The 21,150-nt window shown below is 33.4% G+C and overlaps 1 protein-coding gene across 1 annotated transcript in view; it reads left to right on the top strand.

Moving 5' to 3' along the window:
* hrm (solute carrier family 16 member hermes) overlaps positions 1 to 20,500 on the top strand; it is a 145,059-nt gene extending 124,559 nt beyond the window's left edge. Inside the window, exon 3 of the mRNA XM_072545420.1 lies at positions 9,123 to 20,500. Within this exon, the coding sequence (XP_072401521.1) occupies positions 9,123 to 10,663 (1,541 nt within the window). The 3' untranslated portion in view covers positions 10,664 to 20,500. The remainder of the gene's footprint in view (positions 1 to 9,122) is intronic.
* The last annotated feature ends 650 nt before the right edge of the window (positions 20,501 to 21,150 follow it).

Below are 21,150 nucleotides of genomic sequence, written 5' to 3'. Positions count from 1 at the left end.
TTTCCATTTTAACAAATAAATGTTGGAAAATCACGTATCTCCGATATAGTGTGTATGCAAAACTCGTTAACTCCGTAAAAAAACTATAAAATAAACAAAATTACAATTAGCTATTTGACTGCTGAAAATATGACTGCTAATATAAATAAAATTTTACAAGTTTTTATTGTCTCCTATAAAATTTACATTTTGGAGTTACAAGGTCTGCTAATTAAGGTAGCGATATGTATTTCCGGAGAGCCTAATTGAATTTTAAGGTGTAAGTAATGTCACAAGAAACTGCCGGCGATAAGCCGCCCGATGAAAAAAACACATCTAATAATAATGATACGGATAATAGATATGTATAACTAATAGATTTTAATAACAGATATAGACCAGGTGATAACGGGCCATTTTATGTGTTCGTCGAACACAAAAATAAAAATTTAGGGAGACTTTTTCCAATTAAAATTATGCACTTTCTACTTTAAGATGAAACTTTGAAGAAAAATGTATTACATATAAAACCGGTAGGAGTTAATAGGATAAAGGTTATTTTTAATACTTTAGAAATAAAAATAAAATCGTAAAAAACGATTTAATAGCATTTATACCAAAATTCTATACTAACAAAAAGGAGTTGTCAGGATGGTAGATAGATACGACTATCAAATCAAACAAACAAAGAGCAAGTTTTCATCATATGAAAAGGAAAGTTATAGACTCTGATGGAAACGTAGTTTTGGTAAACAGACAAATGATAATAGTAGAATTTTTAGGAAATGAAATTCAAAAATGTATACAAATTAATTCATGAAATTTCCATGTTGAACCTTATATACAACCAGTTGTGAAGTGTTTCAAATGTCTGAGATACAGCTACTCGGCTAGAGAATATAAGTAAAAAAATGAGAGATATCGAAAGTTTACAGATACAAGTCATACAAAAGAGGATTGTAAAGAAAATAATTTGTGTATTTATTGTAATAATAACGATCACCCCTTAATTGCACGTATTTTTCCTGTATATACAAAGCAGAAGGGGATAAAACAAATTATGTCAGTTGAAAACATTTCTTTTAAAGAAGCCGTAACTATACTAAGTGACATAGAAATCCGAACACCCAGTTTAAATGATTTTATTTCAATAAAATTTTGTATAAGTACTTAATGAAGCATAATAAGTAAATGAATAAAATTTCAAAATGATTGCATTGCTTTAAAGCCCTTTTACCTTTAATAATGTATGTATACACCCCGATGTGTTACGCATTCTCCAACGCGCCTAGGCATGCTTCTGATCAGGTGGTCAATTTCCTCTTGTGGTATCTCATTCCAGGCAACCACCAACTCCTCTCGAAGTGCTTGTAGAGTCTGAGGAGGACGTTGCAAATTGAGCAATCTCCTACCCATCATATCCCACACGTGCTCAAATGTGGATAAGTCGGGAGATCTTGGCGGCCATGCTAACAATGTGACTTCATTATGTTGAAAGAAGTCTATTGTGACTCTTGTGTGCAACATGTGGTCGGGCATTATCTTGTTGGAAAGTTGGATTTGCCAGGGGGTCAAGATAGGGTAAAAGGTGGGTTTCTAGAACTTCTTGGATATAACGCTGCGCGTTCATGTTACCTCTGATGAAGATTAAAGGTGACCTGGAACCATAAGCTATAGCACCCCAAACCATAACTCCAACAGTGTGATAAACATGTCTTTCAACAAAAAACTGTGGATTCCTCCTTTCACCACGTCGCCTTCTAACCCTCGCTCAACCATCGTGCACGCCTAAACAAAATCTAGACTTATCACTAAAGACAATACTGTTCCACTCCTGATTCCAGAGTGACCGTTCTCTGCACCACTGAAGGCCATTACGGCGGTGTTCTGGAGTTAAAGGGAGAACCCAGTGTGGTCGGTATGAAAACAGGCCAAAACTTCTCATTCGTCGGTAAACACTTCGCATGCCAATAGGTCTTCCGTGTTCTGCAAACCATTCATTTGTAATGGAGCTGGTAGTAGAGAAACGGTCTTTTAAGGCCAATAATCTTAGGCGGCGATCTTCACGGTCTGTTGTTCTACGGCGGCGTCCAGTGCCCCTTGCTCTTTGCGTACGGCCTTCTTGAAACCATGCCTGACAACACCTAACCACGGTGTCTACACTTCTTTGCACTCTAACTGCAACTTCCTGAAAAGAAAGTCCAGCTTCCCGAAGTCCCATTATACGGCCCCTATCAAACTCACTAAGTTGACGAAATCGTATAGGTCTCCGTACTCTAGGCATCGTAACCAATCGTAAAGAATGTCACAATCACACAAATTGAACCACAATCCGCCAAATTTGGATCTTTACTGCGGCTGAAATATTCATTTTTAGATTGTTACTGAATTTAAAAACAAAAAGTATAAAAACCGGAATCTCCAACAGATAAGGCTAAAAACTTTATCACTTGTTTTTTTCAGTAAGATAAATAAATTACACCACATTTTATTGAAATAAAATCATTTAAACTGGGTGTTCGGATTTCTCTGTCACTTAGTATATATATAATAATCCATCATATGCGAAAGTGGCTACGAATAACCGATTTAGTCAATATACAAGAATAGTTTTGTTTTTGACAAGTCAAAGGAATAGTGAAAATTTTTATATACTTACATATAAAATTTTTGCGAATTTAAACATTACAAACAGGTATTTAATATTAACAATTTTAGAAAGACATACTAAATAAAAATATAAAAACATCAAATATCGTCATAACCTGACCAAACTAGTACTATTGCTAGTACTTAGGTACTCTGTTTTTGAATAGAAACAATGTTTTAAAACGTGTAATTTGATTTTAAGCTTAAACGATAATCAGTGAAGACTTTTTAGTTCATCTGGCAAAAAGTTGTACAAACCAACATCAGTCAAATTTTTTATACTCTTCGTCCTTCTAAAACGTTGTGCTAGTTGTACAATACTAAATAAAAATTACATTAACTGCAAAAAAAAAACAACATTAATTTGAAGCTTTTAACTAATATCAAAATGACGTCTCTTATGGCAGTAATAAACATTAATAATGACAAGACTCACTGTCACTCAAAAGCTAAATAAGACTTTAAGTATTTTGACAGTTGCGTAACAAACTATCAAAACCTAAATAACATAAATTAAATAAAGCAAAAAGAGTGTTCTGTTTTTCTTTACATATCCATTACTAAATTAGTTGACGTCTTTCCCCACCCCCCAAGAGGAGTCAATGCTGGTGTCCAAAATTGTTTGAATTTAGTATTATTACTCACTTGCAATATTAACTTCTTCTCAATGCGATGATTATCGAATATTAAGGTTGATGTCTCATGTCCTTAAAACTTTTCTCAGAATTATCTATACACGAATTTACAAGAAGTGCGAGTTCCAGGTGAGTGACACTCAATTCGGATTTCGAAACGGATTGGGAACACGAGACTGGCTCTTTTTGCTTTAAATGTGTTAACGCAACGATGCAGAGAATGAATGTAGATGTATATGTATGTTTTATTGACTATCGAAAAGCATTTGACTGCGTTAACCATCAAAAGATGATCGAAATTTTGAGAACAACTGGAGTTGACGAACAAGACTTGCGAATTATCTCAGAACTATACTGGCACCAAACAGCAACAATTGAAATAGAGCACACAACATCCGAAGACATACAAATCCGACGAGGAGTGAGACAGGGTTGCGTCTTATCACCGCTACTCTTTAATTTGTATTCGGAGTCTATATTCAGAGAAGCATTAGACGAGATCCAAGGCGGAATTAAGATTAACGGAATCAGCATAGACAACAGCATATATACTGATGATACCATCTTAATAGCAAGCAACGCACAAGACCTGCAAAATATAATAAATGCGGTAGTTCACCACAGCGAAATGTTCGGTTTACATCTAAACGTTTCCAAAACTAAAACTTTAGTATTTTCAAAGACACCAATAAACGTACAGGTGTATGCTAAGGGTCAAATAATAGAACAGGTAAATTCCATAAAATATTTGGGAACAAATATCAATAGTCAGTGCAATCCAAAAAAAGAAATCCTATCAAGAATCGAACAAGCAAGGAAAACATTCATGAGCATGAAAATATTTTTTACAAGATCAGACCTTAGTCTACAGCTTAGAATCCGAATGATCAGATGTTACGTTTTTTCTGTCTTACTGTATGGCTGTGAAAGTTGGACAATGGACTCTGAAATAGAAAAAAGAATAGATGCCTTTGAGATGTATATATATACAGACGAATGTTGAGGATTCCATGGGTACAAAGAGTTACTAATGTTGAGGTACTTCGTCGCATGTGTAAACAAAAAGAATTACTAAGAATAATAAAAGAGAGGAAAATGCAATACTTGGGTCATGTGTTGAGAGGCGAAAGATATGAATTACTTCAAGTTATACTGGAAGGAAAAGTACAGGGCAAAAGATCAGTAGGAAGACGCCAGAACTCGTGGCTGAAAGACCTGAGGAGATGGTTCGACCGCTCATCCGCAGAGATCTTTCGCGCAGCAGTTTCCAAAACTACAATTGCCATTTGGATCGCCAACCTTCGAAAGGAGACTGCGCAATGAGAAGAAGAATACATATACGTAAGTAAACTTACTTATGACGTATTCCGATCTCAACAATATTGCCGTTCAATTTATTGCTTTTGAATACAATATAAGAATCTTATAAAATGTAAATGAATATAAAAATGTAAATATATCGTGGGCTTAAAGCTAAAACTGACCAAGTCCAAAATTGACATTTTGTGTTTTTGTGACCAATCAACTTAAAAATCAAATATCTTTGTAAGCAAAAACTGACCAAGTCTCCAACGCCACGAAAATAGGTGCGTTTTATTATGTTTTTATTGACCAAGTTTCCAAAAAGAGAAATTAACGTCAGCCCAAATTGACCAACTCTACTTAGTCACTTTTAGTTATATCACATCGGATTTAAATCTGACCAAGTAGACATGGTCACTTTTGGCAGACGAAGATTTAGTTTTGACAGATGACATTGCTATACTTAGTCAGTAATGTACTATTTGCAGTTCTTGTTTATTTTTATTTGAAATGAGCTTATTATAATGAGTGCTAGATCTCGACACATTGCCAATTTGGCATTAAAAGAATCAACGAGTGTAGTTCATATTGATGCCGAAGGTAAGTTTTAAATGGGTATAAGTTACTTATAAAGTATGTTAAGTTTGTATATTTTACAGGTTAGGTTAGTAAATAAATTTTAAACAACATTATTTTATTCTAGGGCCCGTATATAATGATGGCTCAATAAGCAAAATCGGAGGATCAAATAATGTTGTACTATATCCCGAAACAGTTGAAAACTCCAACATAACAGATGCACCTATAAATATTAATGGACCCGTTGACCATGCCTTTGCTGGAATGAACGAACATGGTTCATTTAACCTACCAGACCAACTGGGTCGTAAAGCACCAGGCAATAAAACACCCCAGGAGCTAGAAGAGAAAATTAAAAACCATATCGACAGTTTCCCTACTCTTGAATCCCATTATTGTAGGAAATCTAACAACCGGAAATACTTAGATCCTAGCTTATCAATCACAAAAATGTATCATTTATACGCCGAACTATGTGACAGCAAGAACGAAGCAAAGGTGTCTCAAGCGACGTATCGACGCATTTTTTGTAGTAAATATAATTTGGCTTTTTTCAAGCCTAAAAAAGATCAATGTTCTACTTGTGCACAATATAAAAATAAACTCATAACTATAGAAGATTACCAAGAACACATACGACGCAAATGCTGCCAAGATGCAGGATAAGTTACGATCCTTAAATGATAAGCATTTTATTAGTATTACTTTTGATCTACAAAGCGTTTTGCAAATTCCTTTCTCCGATACATCCCAGTTTTATTATAGTATGAAATTATGTGCATATAACTTGGCTGTCTACGAAGCAGCGACACCAAATAACGCATACTGCTATGCATGAACGGAGATCAACGGTCAACGAGGGAGTTCTGAAATTGGAACCGCATTATTTGAATGGGTAAAAACGTGACAAAAATAAGCTTGTATTCAGATACCTGCAGCGGTCAAAACCGCAATCAGTACATAGCTGCGTTATTTATATACTTGGTAAAAAATACGCATTTATCAAGCATACAACATAACTTTTTGGAGAAAGGACACTCCTACATGGAGGTAGACTCAATGCACAGCGCCATTGAGTCTGCTAGAAAAATTGTTGCTATTTTTACTATGAGTGATCTACTTAATGTGTTCCGGTTGGCTCGCTCTAAGCGACTTAAAAATAAGAAAAGTCGGCCTTATCAGTGTAAAGAGCTTAGGTTTGCAGATTTTTTAGATTTAAAATCACTGGCAAGTTCCTTCGTAAAGAACAGATTAAAAGACGAAGATGGAAATAAGGTGTCATGGATGAAAATAAAAGTTATGCGTTATGAGAAGAAAAATCCGGGAAGAATTCTCTTTAAATATAACTATAGCCAAATAGCATTTAAAAGGATTAATGTTTTTGGAAGAGGACGACTACAAGAAATTCCGAAGAATATATCAAAATTATACACAGGACAGTTAGGCATTTCCGAGAAGAAAAAAAATAGCCTCTTGAGGCTTTGCACTAAAAACGATATTCCTCCAGAATATCACGCTTGGTACCAAGCCCTACCAGTTGACAAGAAAAAGGGGAATGCCGTCCAGGAACCCACAGTAGGTGAAAGTGACACAGAATCAAACTCGGATTAAGTGGTTCATTTTATTAATTATTTTTTTGTTTTTTGAAATTCTTCTTCATGATTAATACAGTTTTTGTAACAAAAGTATTTGTCTGATTTACAGGTCCCCCGTAACTAAATAAGTAAAGCAGTTTTAAGCACCTGGTCCTTGTTGGCACCAATAAAGATTTCAAAAATCAGTAAAAAATGACCGAGTCACTTTTTTGACAAAAGAAAAGAACAATGGCTATTTTTTATTTTATTTAACGGTTAAATTAAAAGATCAAAGTATAAAACAAATAACAGTATAAATTAAACTTGTATTAAAAAAATCATATTTTTGGTTATTATAATTTATTAATTTCGGGTCAGCTTAAAAGTGCATTTACTGAAAATTGATATTTTAGACTTGGTCAGTTTTAGCTTTAAGCCCACGATACGTTTAACCTTAATTTTGAACCCTTCAAACAAAACTTTTAATTTTACCTAGTGGCTCTAATAATTCAATCAGCCATCGACTGTGTATCGGCTTCCACCTATTGAAAATTTTGTTTTATTCTTTTTATAAACTGACTGGTATTCTTTTTTTAATAAAAAGTGGGAATGGAACGGTATAAAAACAACATAAGATGTCCAAAATACTAAAAACCACGTTTTTTAATTCCCTTTAGCCCTCTTCTGACTTCGGTAATATTGGACAAATTGAAAACGGAAAAGTAAGGGTTTCTAATTAATCATTTTCAACCCACACGGAATTTGGCACCCTCATTATGGGATACTCGGTATGAAAAAAACATAAATATATTAAAAGCACTGTTTTTATGGCGACATATTCTACTAGAAAACTTATAAAATGAATTCAGTTTAAACACGTTGTATTTTATTTTTAAAATTTTATATAACGACAATTTTATGTAAAAGTGATTATAATTTTGAAATAAGGTAAGAGGATTGGAAGGTACAAAGAAAGGGTAGTATGTAGTTGAGTATTGCATGGGCTTCGTAGCAAAATATCATTTATACAACAGCTTTATACACTAAAATAATTTTTAAGCAGTAGTTACGTGTACTATCTTCCAATGCATGTATTATTTAACCACGTTACAAAAGATTATGACAAAACAAACAGAAATGAACTGTCTAGAACTACACTTGAAGGAATATATAGACAGAAAGACATGTTCAGAAAGATTTCCGCGGTTAATACAATTAAATCTAAAGCTAAGATAATACTATTACTGGAATTAATATTAAAATAAACAGTCTTTCAGGTTGAACCGCGTCGATTATCATTGCGCCGAGCTTTCGACATCCTCTCTGTCTTTTTTAGTTCTTCCGAGCTCTTAGTCTCCCGGGCCCCCAGACACTACTACATTGATCATTAATCACTGCACTACTGCTACTGGGAACAGCGGACGGTTCATTTATATTGTCGATGGTGATGTGGTTTGGGTAAAGGTTGGCGCGAACATTTCTGATGGCGGGATTTTGATTGGAAAGTGGAGCGGGCGATATTTTCTTTACGAGAGGTCTCCATGTCGAAGGTAACTAGATGCCGTCATATCTTTTATTGAAACAATTTGGCCTTTTTTCGTTTTCTATGGCTTATCGGCAATTGAAAAAATGTCAGAAATGTTCGCGCCAACCCCCATACTAACCCCCACGCCAATCTTCACCCAAACCACCTCACCATCGACGGTATAAATGAACCGTCCGCTGTTCCCAGCAGCAGTAGTGCAGTGATAAGTGATAAGTGTAGTAGTGTGTGGGGGCTGGGAAACTGAGATCTTGGAGACCCCGGAGACGACATCAGAGAATATGTCGAAAGCTCGGCGAAGTAATATATTACATACAGGATGCGGCAGATAAACGACCAATTAGAAATATCTCGAGAACTAAAGGTAACTGAATCATGAAAATTGGAATGAAGGGGTTTTGAAGAGTGACCTATTTATTAAAAATATTTTCATCTATTCGCTACGTTCGGTTATACCTGAAGTTGCTTATAACTTCTTTTTTAAATGGTACACCCTGTATATGTACTACGCACAAACTACGAAATACAACAGTGGTAGAAGTACCAAAGATAAAAAGTGAATAATCTTCGTATAATATGACCTCCTTCGTATAATATGAATTACTAAAATTCAAGATATAGAAAAGAAAAGCAGAAAACAGGAAAGATTTTTAGCAAATTGCTATTCTGGGTTACTGTTTATATAATGCTAATAGTTAATGTTCATATCTGCTAGTTGTTAGTACCTAATATTAGCATTTCATTATATCCTATTCTTCTTAAAGCGAATTCAAAAATTATAAGTTCATAGTAGATTTTCTGCCTACATGTAAACAGTGCTCTATTTGGATGGAAATTTAATAAATAAACCTTTTGTTGCAGGTCCTGTTTCCAGTATACTTTCTGTAAAATATTCGTACAGGACAGTGACGATATTAGGCGGGATTAGTGCAGCAGGTGGTATGATACTAAGCTTTTGGGCAAATTCTGTTTATTTTCTGTACGTTAGTTATGGAGTTCTTGTGGGGATAGGAGCAGGACTGTCATTCCCACCAACGGTTTATATAGTGTGCAGCTATTTTTTTAGATTAAGAGGAGTAGCTAACGGCATTTGCATATCTGGTTCCGCATTTGGATCTATCATCATTCCGCCATTACTTCGGGTGCTTCTAGTGACTTATGGATATAGAGGCGCTGTATTAATAATGGGCGGATTGACGCTTAACGTTTTTGTGGCATCTCTTTTCTACGACAAGGTTGAGCTGCATATGAAGAAAGAAAAAATAGAACCTATACAAGAAAAAGAAGACAGGCCCAAATTTAGTATCAGTCACGATGATAGTCTAACGTCTCTACATAACATTCCACACAACGACTCATTCTTAGAGCACATAGAAAACTCAACAGGCAATTTTAATCGTAGCGCTTCCAGCGTAGCTATGCAAAACTTGAAATCTTTGCAAAGGGAGCGAAAAATTAGTATGCCTCAGGGTCGCCAAGAAATATTAAAGGCAAGAGCTAGGGATAGTATTCATAGCAATTCAACACTTCATGCTGTACCAGAGAAAGGAAATGGAAATCCAGCGATGGATATTTATTCTCAAAGTCGTCTTCCTAGTAGTAGGCGGAGGTCAATCGCTCCACGAAGAAGTACTTCGACCAGTTCGTTCCAGTATGTTAGCACTCCATACCACGGTAGTACGCTAACTCTACAACCAGAAATATTTGCTAGTTCGTTCAGTTTGCGTTCTACTAAATCTAAGAACGCAACCGTTGCAGAAGAACAACCAAAAAGACCCAAATTGCTCGACTTATCACTGTTAAAAGATCCTATTTATTTGGTTATTCTTATTTCTAATGCCACTAATGCTATAAGTTATACCAATTTTATCATATTATTACCTTCTTACGCCCAGACTTTAGGCTTCGATAAAGACCAGGGAGCAATGTTGTTATCAATCGTATCTGCCCTTGACCTAGTAGGTAGAATAGGAGGATCAGCCCTATCAGACTTAACATCATTTCCTAAATGTTTTTATTTCGTGGGGGGACTTCTTATTTCTGGCATTTCCCTAGGAATAATGCCTTTATTTTTAAATTATTGGGCTATTGCAGCATTTTCTGCACTTTTTGGACTAGCTTCGGGTACATATGTGGGTATAACCGCAATCGTAATGGCTGACATGCTGGGAGAAGAACGACTGCAGTCTACTTACGGCATGGGCCTATTTGTTAACGGTATATTGCAATTAATTGGACCTCCTTTATGCGGTCTATGGTATTCTCGTGTACAATCATATGTATCTCTTTTCATTTGTCTTGGAATAGCCCTTTCCATAGGAGCTAGTCTTTGGAGCATCGTTCCTTGCATTAACCGAAAGAAAGAGGAAAGCAATGAAAAGCCAGACGATTTGACTTCATAAAATGATTTTTAAGTTTTTAAATAGTATTTTTAGGTATCAATACTTTGACTATAGATTTAAACCAAATCGTTAAAACATAAACTTACAAGATGTGACATCAAAATTCTCATTAACCCTTCACTGACGTGACTTTTTCTCTTAAGGTAGCATTCTGCAACAAGTGACCGCGACAGTAGATCGAGACAAGCGACATACGCGAAACGTGAGTCTATAACTTCAGTATATCAGATGTAGAATAAGGACGGATAATGGCTTCGAAATTATTACATGGTTCGAATGAAACGGAGGTGTATAAATTCTACATTTGAAACGATGCAAAGGAAAGATTTTATATTTTTCAGGGCGAGAAAATCTCTGTAGGATTCTACTTGAGTATCAAATAGTGGTGGAATCTTAGCCACTAACTAGATTAGCAATTCGTCTTTCTCACACGTAAATTTTATTTCGGACATTATTATTTTTAACTAAAGTCCTTTTACCCTATGACGGCCGATATGCAATTAAGATAGGATCAGTGGGCCTCAAACATTGGGGCGTTAATATTTAATTCCGATTGCTTGAAAAGGAGAAATATTTAATTTCCTGTATTTTATGTTCAGTAATAATATTGGATTTTACTGTATCAAAGGCAAATAAAATAAATATAATATGTATATACAAGGCGTGTTAAGAGGAGTGGGACGGAATATTTCGAATACTCGAAATTATTTGTCGACATCAAATGTTCATCAAGGTCTCTACAAGTCTCTATTTTGCATATAGTGAAAATTATACGAATGGTTTTGCATGTAGTAAAATTGGAAAATACTTGCCAAGTTGCTGGTATGTCCAAATTTGAATAAAATACATTCAAGACTTTACTTTCTGCAGACACTGTATTAAATATAACCTTGAAACAAATTGGCACCAAAGCCACCGACTTCACTGCTGCTTTTGAAGGAGACTGACGAGACACAGATAGGCGACAGTCGTTTGTCTCTTGTCTCCGTCTCGGACTGCAGAACGACCTTGATATAATTGCATTGAGAACATGGAGATATTACAATCGTTCTCACCTATCTGTTGCCTGTCTCGGTTGCTTGTTGCAGAATGCTATAACCTTTACATCTTTCAGCTTTGCTATTTCGAGTCCATTTGTATCTTCACTGTTTTTTAAATATATTCGTAACATCTAAGAGGTTTGTCTCTCGTATGTTGGCATCGGTTAAACTTAATTCCATGTGTAGAAGTCGAAAAATTTTCACTTCTTTATAAATTTTACTGGCCTACCAATCTTTAAATATTTAAGGTTTAGTAAAAGTTGTTTTGTTAAAACTGAAAGTCTCGATCAACTTCGTTTTTTATTAATTAAATAGATTTTGCGTAAATTATGGACATATTGTATATAGCAGACATTAAAAATTGATATTATTTTAGTTAGTTTATTTCCTATTCATCTAATTTAAAAAATTTTGTCAAAATCTTGTCTTTTTTAAATGTTTTGATAAAATGTTGAAATACTCGACTAATGTCAAATTTTGATATGTAATGCCACACAAAATATCATAATTCTACGCTGAATGTACTCACAATAATATTAATTTGTTCTATTAAACATATCAAAGTTGATCAGCCATAATTATGCGGAAATTCTATCTTCAGATTTAAAATCATATTTTTTTCAAAAATAACTCGTCCAATTCTATTTTTTGTCTCGTATTTTGGTTTTATTGGGGCATTATCGTCGTCTTCTAGAGTTGGCTAAATTATTACGATTTATTAAATTATGTGTTTTTAATTCTTATTAAATTTTTTTTGAATTCTGTTCCAAATCTTTCCTTAATTTTTACTGATATGCGTCATATAAGTTAGTTTTTATAAGTTTTTGGTGTGTTTCCTTTTCTTTCTTTTTAGCTGTTTTATATTTATGCATGGTACAATGAACACAATTTATGATACATAACGTTCCAACATCAGTTCGCTTCGCGCATGACGTAGTCAAGAACCCTTTTTCACGCAAAATTTGAATGTAGTTTTATAGGAAAGACTTTTAATTTTAAGTTTTTTATATATAATTTGGATAATTAAATTATAGTAATTATAAAGAGACGATAAAATTGTGTTATTATAATATTTAATCATAAAAAATATTTTGCAGTTAATTTAATTTTATTGACTTTTGGTAGTTATTTTGTTAACATAGATATCCTTTATAAAACATGTTTTAATTATCACACATAGATACAGATTGATCAACATGAGCTAGCTGGCCATCGATTATGAGTATAGTGAGGTCACATAATATTGCACCATGTTTTAAATGACAACTTTTATAATTTTCACAGATAAAATTATCTTGGTGTTATGATAATAATAATATGTAAGCACTACGAGCCTAGTGAAACATGGCTTAATGTACTATTATTTCCCAGTTCGTTACGTTAAGTCTTCTTATATTATCTTCTTTAATTTCGTTGCTTTATCTTGACCTCGCTCTTCCTCTTTGCCTTTTGCCTGCTAATGCACTAGGTAGTACCATTCTGGGAATTACAGATGAAATCATTCTCTGCACATGGACCAACCATCTAAGTTTTGAACCTTAATTACGGCTAATATGTTGGGTTCTTGATAGAGCTCCGTTAGCTCGATATTTGTTCTTATCCATTTAAGTTTTTCCCACCAGATTTTGCGCTCCCAAACTAATAAAAACTTTTTGTTGTGACCCATTTTAGAAGCTTACGTCACTATTGGCCTTATTACGGTCTTGTATGTCCTTAGTTTTGCTCTTCGAGAAATATTTTTGCTTCTTAACAACCCATTGAGAGCATATACAGCGCGGTTGCCAGACAATTCTTATCTGTATTTCTTCTTTACAGTTAGGTTCTCTTGTAAAGACATTTCCTAAGTACTCAAATCTTTCAACTTCTTCGAATTTATATTGTTATCATAGCTGAAATCATTGTTATGTACTGCTCCCGGACGAATTGCTTATTTGTGCATTCCATAAACTTCGTTTTTGCTTCATTTATATACATTCCCTTGGTTGCTACCCTCTCTTTCAGTCTCATGACCTTCTTCTTTAAGTGCCATCTCCGCGAGGAAGGTTGGCAATCATCATGGCTATTCTGACCTTCGAGGCAGCTGCTCTGAACAATTGCCTTGAGCTACAACCAAACCACTCTCTCAGGTTCTTCAACCAGGAAACGCGTCTTCTTCTTATCTACCCTCTACTTTTCCTTGAATTATGAAGTAGTATATCAGACCTGTTCTATTAATGCTTGCTTCCTGTATAACCTTTTCTAATATTATGCTAAACATTTTCGGTGATAATGGACCTTAAAGCTGAAATATGTTATACTATTGTTTATCTTGACTTTATTCGGTATCCTTTGAAGAGTTAATGGTGTTGTTGTAATATGTTAATAGGAAGAAAGTGGGAAATTTAAAAAGTATAAGATAGATAGATTTATTCATGTAAATTTCTACATTATTACATTCGTCAGACATAAAAAGTACAATACAACCACATAAGACATGGTTACATGAGACAGATACTCATCAATAGAATAGAAACTGTGGTAAATCAAAAATTCTTTAACACTATGTTTAAAAGACTTTAAATTTTAGACTATGTTTAAAAGACAGATAACTGTTTATATCGTATGAGTATAGAATAGAATAAAATAGAAATATACTTTATTGTCACAGAAAATGTTGTAGATGTCTTTTGTAATCTTCAGTTTTAAAATGCAGTTTTCAAGAACAAATTCTTGCAGTATTACAATTAAAATTATCCTTTCTACAACAAGATATTATCTACAGTTTTCTGGTCACACTATCTTTAGGAAATGTATGAAAGCTAAAGATTTTAGCTGGATTGTCACTATTGCAACAAGCAACTGCACAGCGCATTTTGAAAAAGATATAAAACCAGATACACAATGGCAAATAAAAACTAGATACTGAAGAGTAAATGTTCGTAAATCAGTCTCTATAAAAAAAATATATGCAGGAAATACCAACGAATGATTTGATTCCGTATATCAAAGCACTAAAAACAAGTGAACTACAAGTTTTACAAAAAAAAACTACTAAACAATATATAAACTAGATAGTAACTAAACACCACAGGTACTTTTTAAGACACTATTATGCTTTAACTAAAGAAAAAACGCGGTAAATTGCTACAATGTCAAAAAAACTCTTATTACAAATAATGGGTCCGAGGCTTCTTGGCTACGTCACACGCCTGGCTCAGCTGTCTAATGTCATGCGCAATATCATACCTTGTGTTCATTGTACCATGATATTTATGTATTGCAGTTTGTTCTCATAGTCTAGGACACCGAGGTTGAGTATGAACTTTTATGTCCCCGCGGTACCTTGACTTTTTTTTATGTTTTTTAGTGCTTAGATTCGATTTTTCGAGATATCAGGCTGAAAACTCGTTAGATTTGTTATTAACAATTTAGTTGTTTAAATGATTGTATTTAAACTATTAGAGATATTTAATTTAAAAAAACAAGAAAATTGTTTCTTTTGAAAAAATGGCGTTTGGTAAACTTTGATCAGATTTTTCGGATTGCCATGAGTTATAACAAATTTCTTGAACAACAATTGCAAAATAGGCATTTGATTGGGCTTTTCAGAGTATAACTCAGCTTTCATACGTTTTATTAACTTTCAAAACTCCCTAAATTTTAAGCTAATTGTATCTGTTTTAAAAAAAAATTGCAAAATTACCTACATTATTTTTATTAATAAAAAAGTTGTAACAATTAAACATAAAAAATTTCACTATAAAGTTGAGAATATTAATTTGTTTATAAGAGATTTAAACAAAATTAAGCTATACACTGAAAAAATTTGGCTAATGGAAGTAATGGAACAACTCAAAATGAACATGTTAAGCTTTGATAAATGGTTCTATGTTAATATTTGACCAAGATATGGAAGATACATACGTAAAATCCATGTAGATTCAGAGATGCATATTACTTTATCATTATAAATAAAAAAGTTAACAAGTTATAGCAGTTTATAGTTACAATTGTCGTTCAAAAGTGGTGAATTATTTTGTTTATAATTTTTATGAGTTTTAAACAAAATTGAGCCGTAAACGTTGTCAGTTTGGTTAATACAAATTATAAAACAATTCAAAACGAACATTTTAAGCTTTGATAAATCTTTCTATGTTAATTTTTTGCGGAGATATTGAAAATTGATTTACGCGCGCTCGCATTCGCTGCGAGCTGCCCATAGAAACCAAATTAACATAGAAACATTTACCAAAGCTTAAAATGTTTGTTTCGAGTTGTTCTCTAACTCCCATTAGACAGATTTTCAAGGTTTGTAGCATAATTTTGTTTAAATCTTTTAGAAAAAAAATTAATTCGCAACTTTTTAGTGAAATTTTTAAGGTTTAATTGCTATAACTTTTTTATTAATAAATATAAAGCGATTTTGCAGTTTTTTTAAGCTGAAATAATTTCCTTTAAAATGAGAGTGTTTTGAAAGTTAATCGCACGTATGAAAGATGAGTTATACTTAAAAAAGCCCCATCGATTGCGAATTTTGCAATTGTGTTTCACAAATTTGTTATAACTCCGGTTCTAACAATCGGATCAAGTTTAGCAAACACCATTTTGTTAATTTTTTCAAAAGGAATAATTTTCATTGTGGTAAAATTAAATATCTCTAATAGTTTAGGAGATACAAATATTTAAACAATTTAATTGTTAATGACAAATTTTCAGCCTGGTACTCTCGAAAAATCGAATCTACGCACCAAAAAATATAAAAATACGTCAAGGTACCGAGGGGACATAAAGTACATAATCAACCCCCCTGGCCCCTAAACTGTATTACAGTACTTTTTGATTTTAGTCTTAGCGATATCTCGTGATGTTTTTAAATTACTGTGTTCTGTAAGAATTTTCTATAAAATTTAGATCCAAATATGACATATTATTGCCTTTTCTGATATCCTATTTTCCAGTTTTGTGGTCTTTAGACTGATTAACTATGTTACCAGGCTGAGAATATATATTATGTATGTTGAAACAATAAAAAAAAGATATTATTGACAGTTATTGACAAGACATTTACGGATATATGTCTATTCTTGTATGAGATTTTTAGCTTAAGTTTTAATTTTAATTGACTCTCTAATTTTAATTGATTATTTTATAAACTATGTCAAAAATTATTATTTAATTAATGAATTTTAAATGAATTTTCAGAACATTTCCAATTAATTATGTAAGTTTGGTATATTATACGGTACGTCTAGAAAATATGTAAAACAATTTATTTTTTCCTATATGTACAAAATACTTATGTATCTTACTTGAAAAGTCATTTAAAAGATTACAGTAGCCTTTTGTATCCACTTTGTAGCTAAGTTAATCCTCGTAGTGAAATCCCGTTATAGATCATGTTTTTCGTAGGAAAATATCTGCTTTTTCTTCTAGTTCCGTCTAGTTCCAGTAGGTGCGTCATGCGTATGAGGTCAACCTATCATCTTCTTCATCAGTCTCGGATATCCACATATCTACTTAGTATTAGTAAATAGTTATCACCCGTAATGAAAATATTTAAAAAAATCTTGCCAAAAACTGGCCAATATTAATAATCCTCCATTAGCATAAAACCTTTTGTCAATTTTCTGAAGCGCAAGTGCCGGTCACTATTTCTGATCCGCTTTAATACGTTATAATACGATATTTTACCTATTTCCTTTAATTGTTGAATTTCCCGGCTCTTGTCGAACGCCGCTTTTAAGTGGCTCACTAAAGTGAGATTAACTTTATTTAAACAGTATATTAAAAAAATAAAATAAATCAGTATTTGCGTCGTTTTATCTCCTATATCTCAGCACTTATTGGTTTTAGAACAATATTCAAGAGGATTAAAAGTTTTGCAATTAAATTAAGATAAATGTAATTCATCATACAATATTTTAATAAAATAGATCACAGTTTTTTCACAATTATTTTGCATTCTAGCAATTTTGTAAAAAGTTAATAAGTTTAAAAGCTATGTACCTACATAAGCCTAAAAATTTTATGACATATAGAAGGGCAGTCAAAGTTTTAAATCCATTTTGAAAAAGTAAAATTCCTGAATTAGGAGTTTTTTTGATCTACATTTTTTGGTTTTGGTAGAATTGATACAACGTCTGACCTTGCTACTGCAGCAATGTCTTCAACTAAAGGAAAAACAAAGCAGCCTTGAAGCTTATCACTTTTTCTTAAAAATAACACTTTAAATTCATTATCGTCTAATGTCTTGAGAACTTTAGCAACATAAAATATATTGTTTTCAAATTTCACCAATAAAAAACTATCAATGGAAATTTCTGTACTAGCACCAATGCCATAATCGTCTTCCAACTGTAAATTTTCACATTCATCGCCAGAAGAATCATCGTAATGGATTAGTTCTTCACTCTCCTCGTTTATTTTTTTCTGCTTTGGTGCTGAGCCGCTTACCGTATTTAAATTGACCTTAATTCGTTTATTATTCTGAGGAGTCATTTTTTTGGTTGTTGCTTGCAGTTTTAACTGATACAAGTCAGGTGTGTTAGTTAAAATTGCACCCTTTTTAGTTTTCCTTGCGTTCACACCTTTTCTCTTTTCTGCTTTTGGAAATCCTTCATACTCATGAGGGGAGATGAAAGAACTTGAATCTCTGCCACGACCTCCTTAGGTTTCTGCACTGTTGTTGTACTAGTCTCATCAAGGTTAGATATTTTGATATTAGACACAGGATATCTAAAATAAACGGCATGTAAATTGTCGAAGAACTTGTTGACATTGTGTGGATTAAATGATGTTAATCTTGATAAACTGCAAGACTCTGTTTGGCGTATACTGAGGTTCCCACGCCTATTTAAAAATGAACGGAACCATTGGAGTCCAGCTATTTTATCTTTTATCCAATTCGCTGGAGCTGGAATATTGTTTTTAATTGTCATATCACATGCTACCTTTCGTGCTTGGATGGTTGTTCATCCGTAACTCATTTTGCTACAAGTTTTGATATAGTCACACAGAGAAATTTCCTGTTCCTCTGAAAACACACGTCGTACAGCATAATTGGGTTCCATTCGATCATCATCTGGGTTAGTACGTTTTTTTACGACATATCTTTGTAATGTCTGAAATTTTACTCCGTGTTCAACGGCAGCAATTCTTAATGATTTTCCGTCCAAAACATCTTGTACGGCACTTGCCATATCATCGGAGCTGAATGTCGCTCGACTCCTTGGTTTTTCTTTATGCACCATGTCTGTAATAAACATAATAAACTTTTTTCTACTTATACAACATATCATTATAACATAAATACTTGGTACAAATTTTAGTAGTACACAATGGGACAATCTCATTGTGTACTATCACCCGGTGTCTCATTGTGTACCAAGTAGCATTGTTGTAAACAAATGCAAATAATCATATTTAATTTTTAGTTTGAGACACGACTATTTGAGGTTAGACTAATAATTGTTGATTTGTGTCACCTTGTTTACCTTAATTAAACAGTTTATCACTGTAACTTTTACGAGATCACGAATGAAACGGTGGTATTTTGACTGGCGCTGTAAAATGACATTTCTGAGATAATGTTGGTTGCAGAATTGAAACTTGGCGGTAAATTAAAATAAAAATTAGAATGTCTTATTGTGTACCATGTTTCATTGAGTACTACTTTCCCCTACTTTGAAAAAAAAACAATTTAAAAAGTTATTCTATTTATTTATTAGCAGAAAAATTCAAAATGCTCCTAGGCACTTAGTTAACCAATTTGAATTTTTCAAATTGAATTTGAAGGCTTAAATGCCCTTTGAATGTCATACAATCTTCAACTTTCTAAAATCTTTCGTTTTGGACGTGCAAAATTTTGAAAATTATTAACTTTTTTCAAAAAAAAAAATAGATTGCAAAATTATTGTGCAAAAACTATTTGATCGATTTTATTGAAAATTTGTTTAATGACTAAATATATTAAGATTTTTTTAGCAAAGTGTGAAGGGCGTATGTACTTACAGCTGCGATCATTAAATAGTTTACATCCTTACACATCTATATCTATCTATCTATAAAATCGACGTTGTTTGAAACCACATACCATTTCAGTTGACTCCACATCATCTCAATCGGGTTCAGCTCGAAATGGTAAGGCGGCAGTCTCAAAATCTTAACGCCATATTTTTCCGCAATTGTTTCAATTTTGTACTTGTCGTACTCGTCTCTAAATGCAGCCGCAGTATCCAGTAAATCACTTTTTAGGTAATCTTCCTCGAAGAAAAAATGTTCTTTTCGATTAGTCAATCCTTGATTTGCCTTTTGTTTCACAATTTTTTCGGGAAATCAAATTTGTGAGAGTGGTACGACGCGTTATCCAAAACGACGACGTTTTTTTTTGTCTTTCGGTAAGTTTGGAATTAACGTCTTCTCAAACCATTCTTCATATAGATCCCCGTCCATTTCGTCGTGGTAATCAATGGTTCCCTTCTTGGTCAAGAAAGTTAATTCGGTTCATGCCATAAACCAGTTTCGCTTCCAGCATGAGGAAGAACAAACCGAGAACCTCTTTGTGTTGGAGCTTTTAGTCCAGTAGAGAGGCCTTTTATGAAGGCATTTCGTGGATTCTTGATCGTTATGTCCCTCCATTCCTTTTTGACCGAAGCACCGACTTAGTCCAAGACTCATCGGTATAAACAAGGTTTTGATTATCCTTCTTCCTCAATGTTTTTATTTGTCTGAGGTACTTATGTGTCCAGGAAATAATAATTTTTTTTTCATCATTATCGAATTTCGACCTCTTTTACCATATTCAAAACCCACGTCATTTAGTAACTTTTTAGTCATTTTTTGAAAAAGCTGGTAGGTCCTTATCGTCCTTTATTTTGTTCATTATGCTGTCGACGGTTGGTTGTATGTTTTCCAAAAAAAAACATGGACAATTTTCCTTATACGAAATTTTACTCCCTCATCGTAAGTATTCTCACGTGAATTGGGCTGAAAACTGATTTTCTTCCTTTTTTGTACCGGTTTCAGTTCGCCTTGCTGCGCCTCTTCGCGGATGTCATAAATTTTGCGAACACTCACACCTCACATTTTCGAAACTTTTTCCACAGTAATAGTCAAGCTGTCACCATTTTTAAAGTTCAGATGATAGTTCAATACATTTAACACCACACGTTTTACTTGTACACTAAGAGTCATACTCCGTTTGAAATTCACGACAGATACTGGCAACGGCTCCATGATGTAGGTACTTTCATTCGCTTGTGAAAATGAAATAGAACTGAGCTTTCATAGTTTTTGCCCTAATGGCCAGTACCAAAATCGACAAAGAGACATGTTTGCTTTGCGTGGATAATGGGGATTAAAACTGATTCGCTTCTCCTAATGATAAATATACATAAGCTATCGACAATGAGTTTTTGATATATTTTACTTTTTTTTATAGTATTTTTCTTCAGGTATTGTTTAGTTCGA

This window comes from Diabrotica undecimpunctata, chromosome 10 (genome assembly GCF_040954645.1).
Source record: "Diabrotica undecimpunctata isolate CICGRU chromosome 10, icDiaUnde3, whole genome shotgun sequence".
Classification (NCBI taxonomy): Eukaryota; Metazoa; Arthropoda; class Insecta; order Coleoptera; family Chrysomelidae; genus Diabrotica; species Diabrotica undecimpunctata.
The sequence above is the reverse complement of the archived record's forward strand: the minus strand, read 5'-3'. Positions and strand labels throughout refer to the sequence as shown.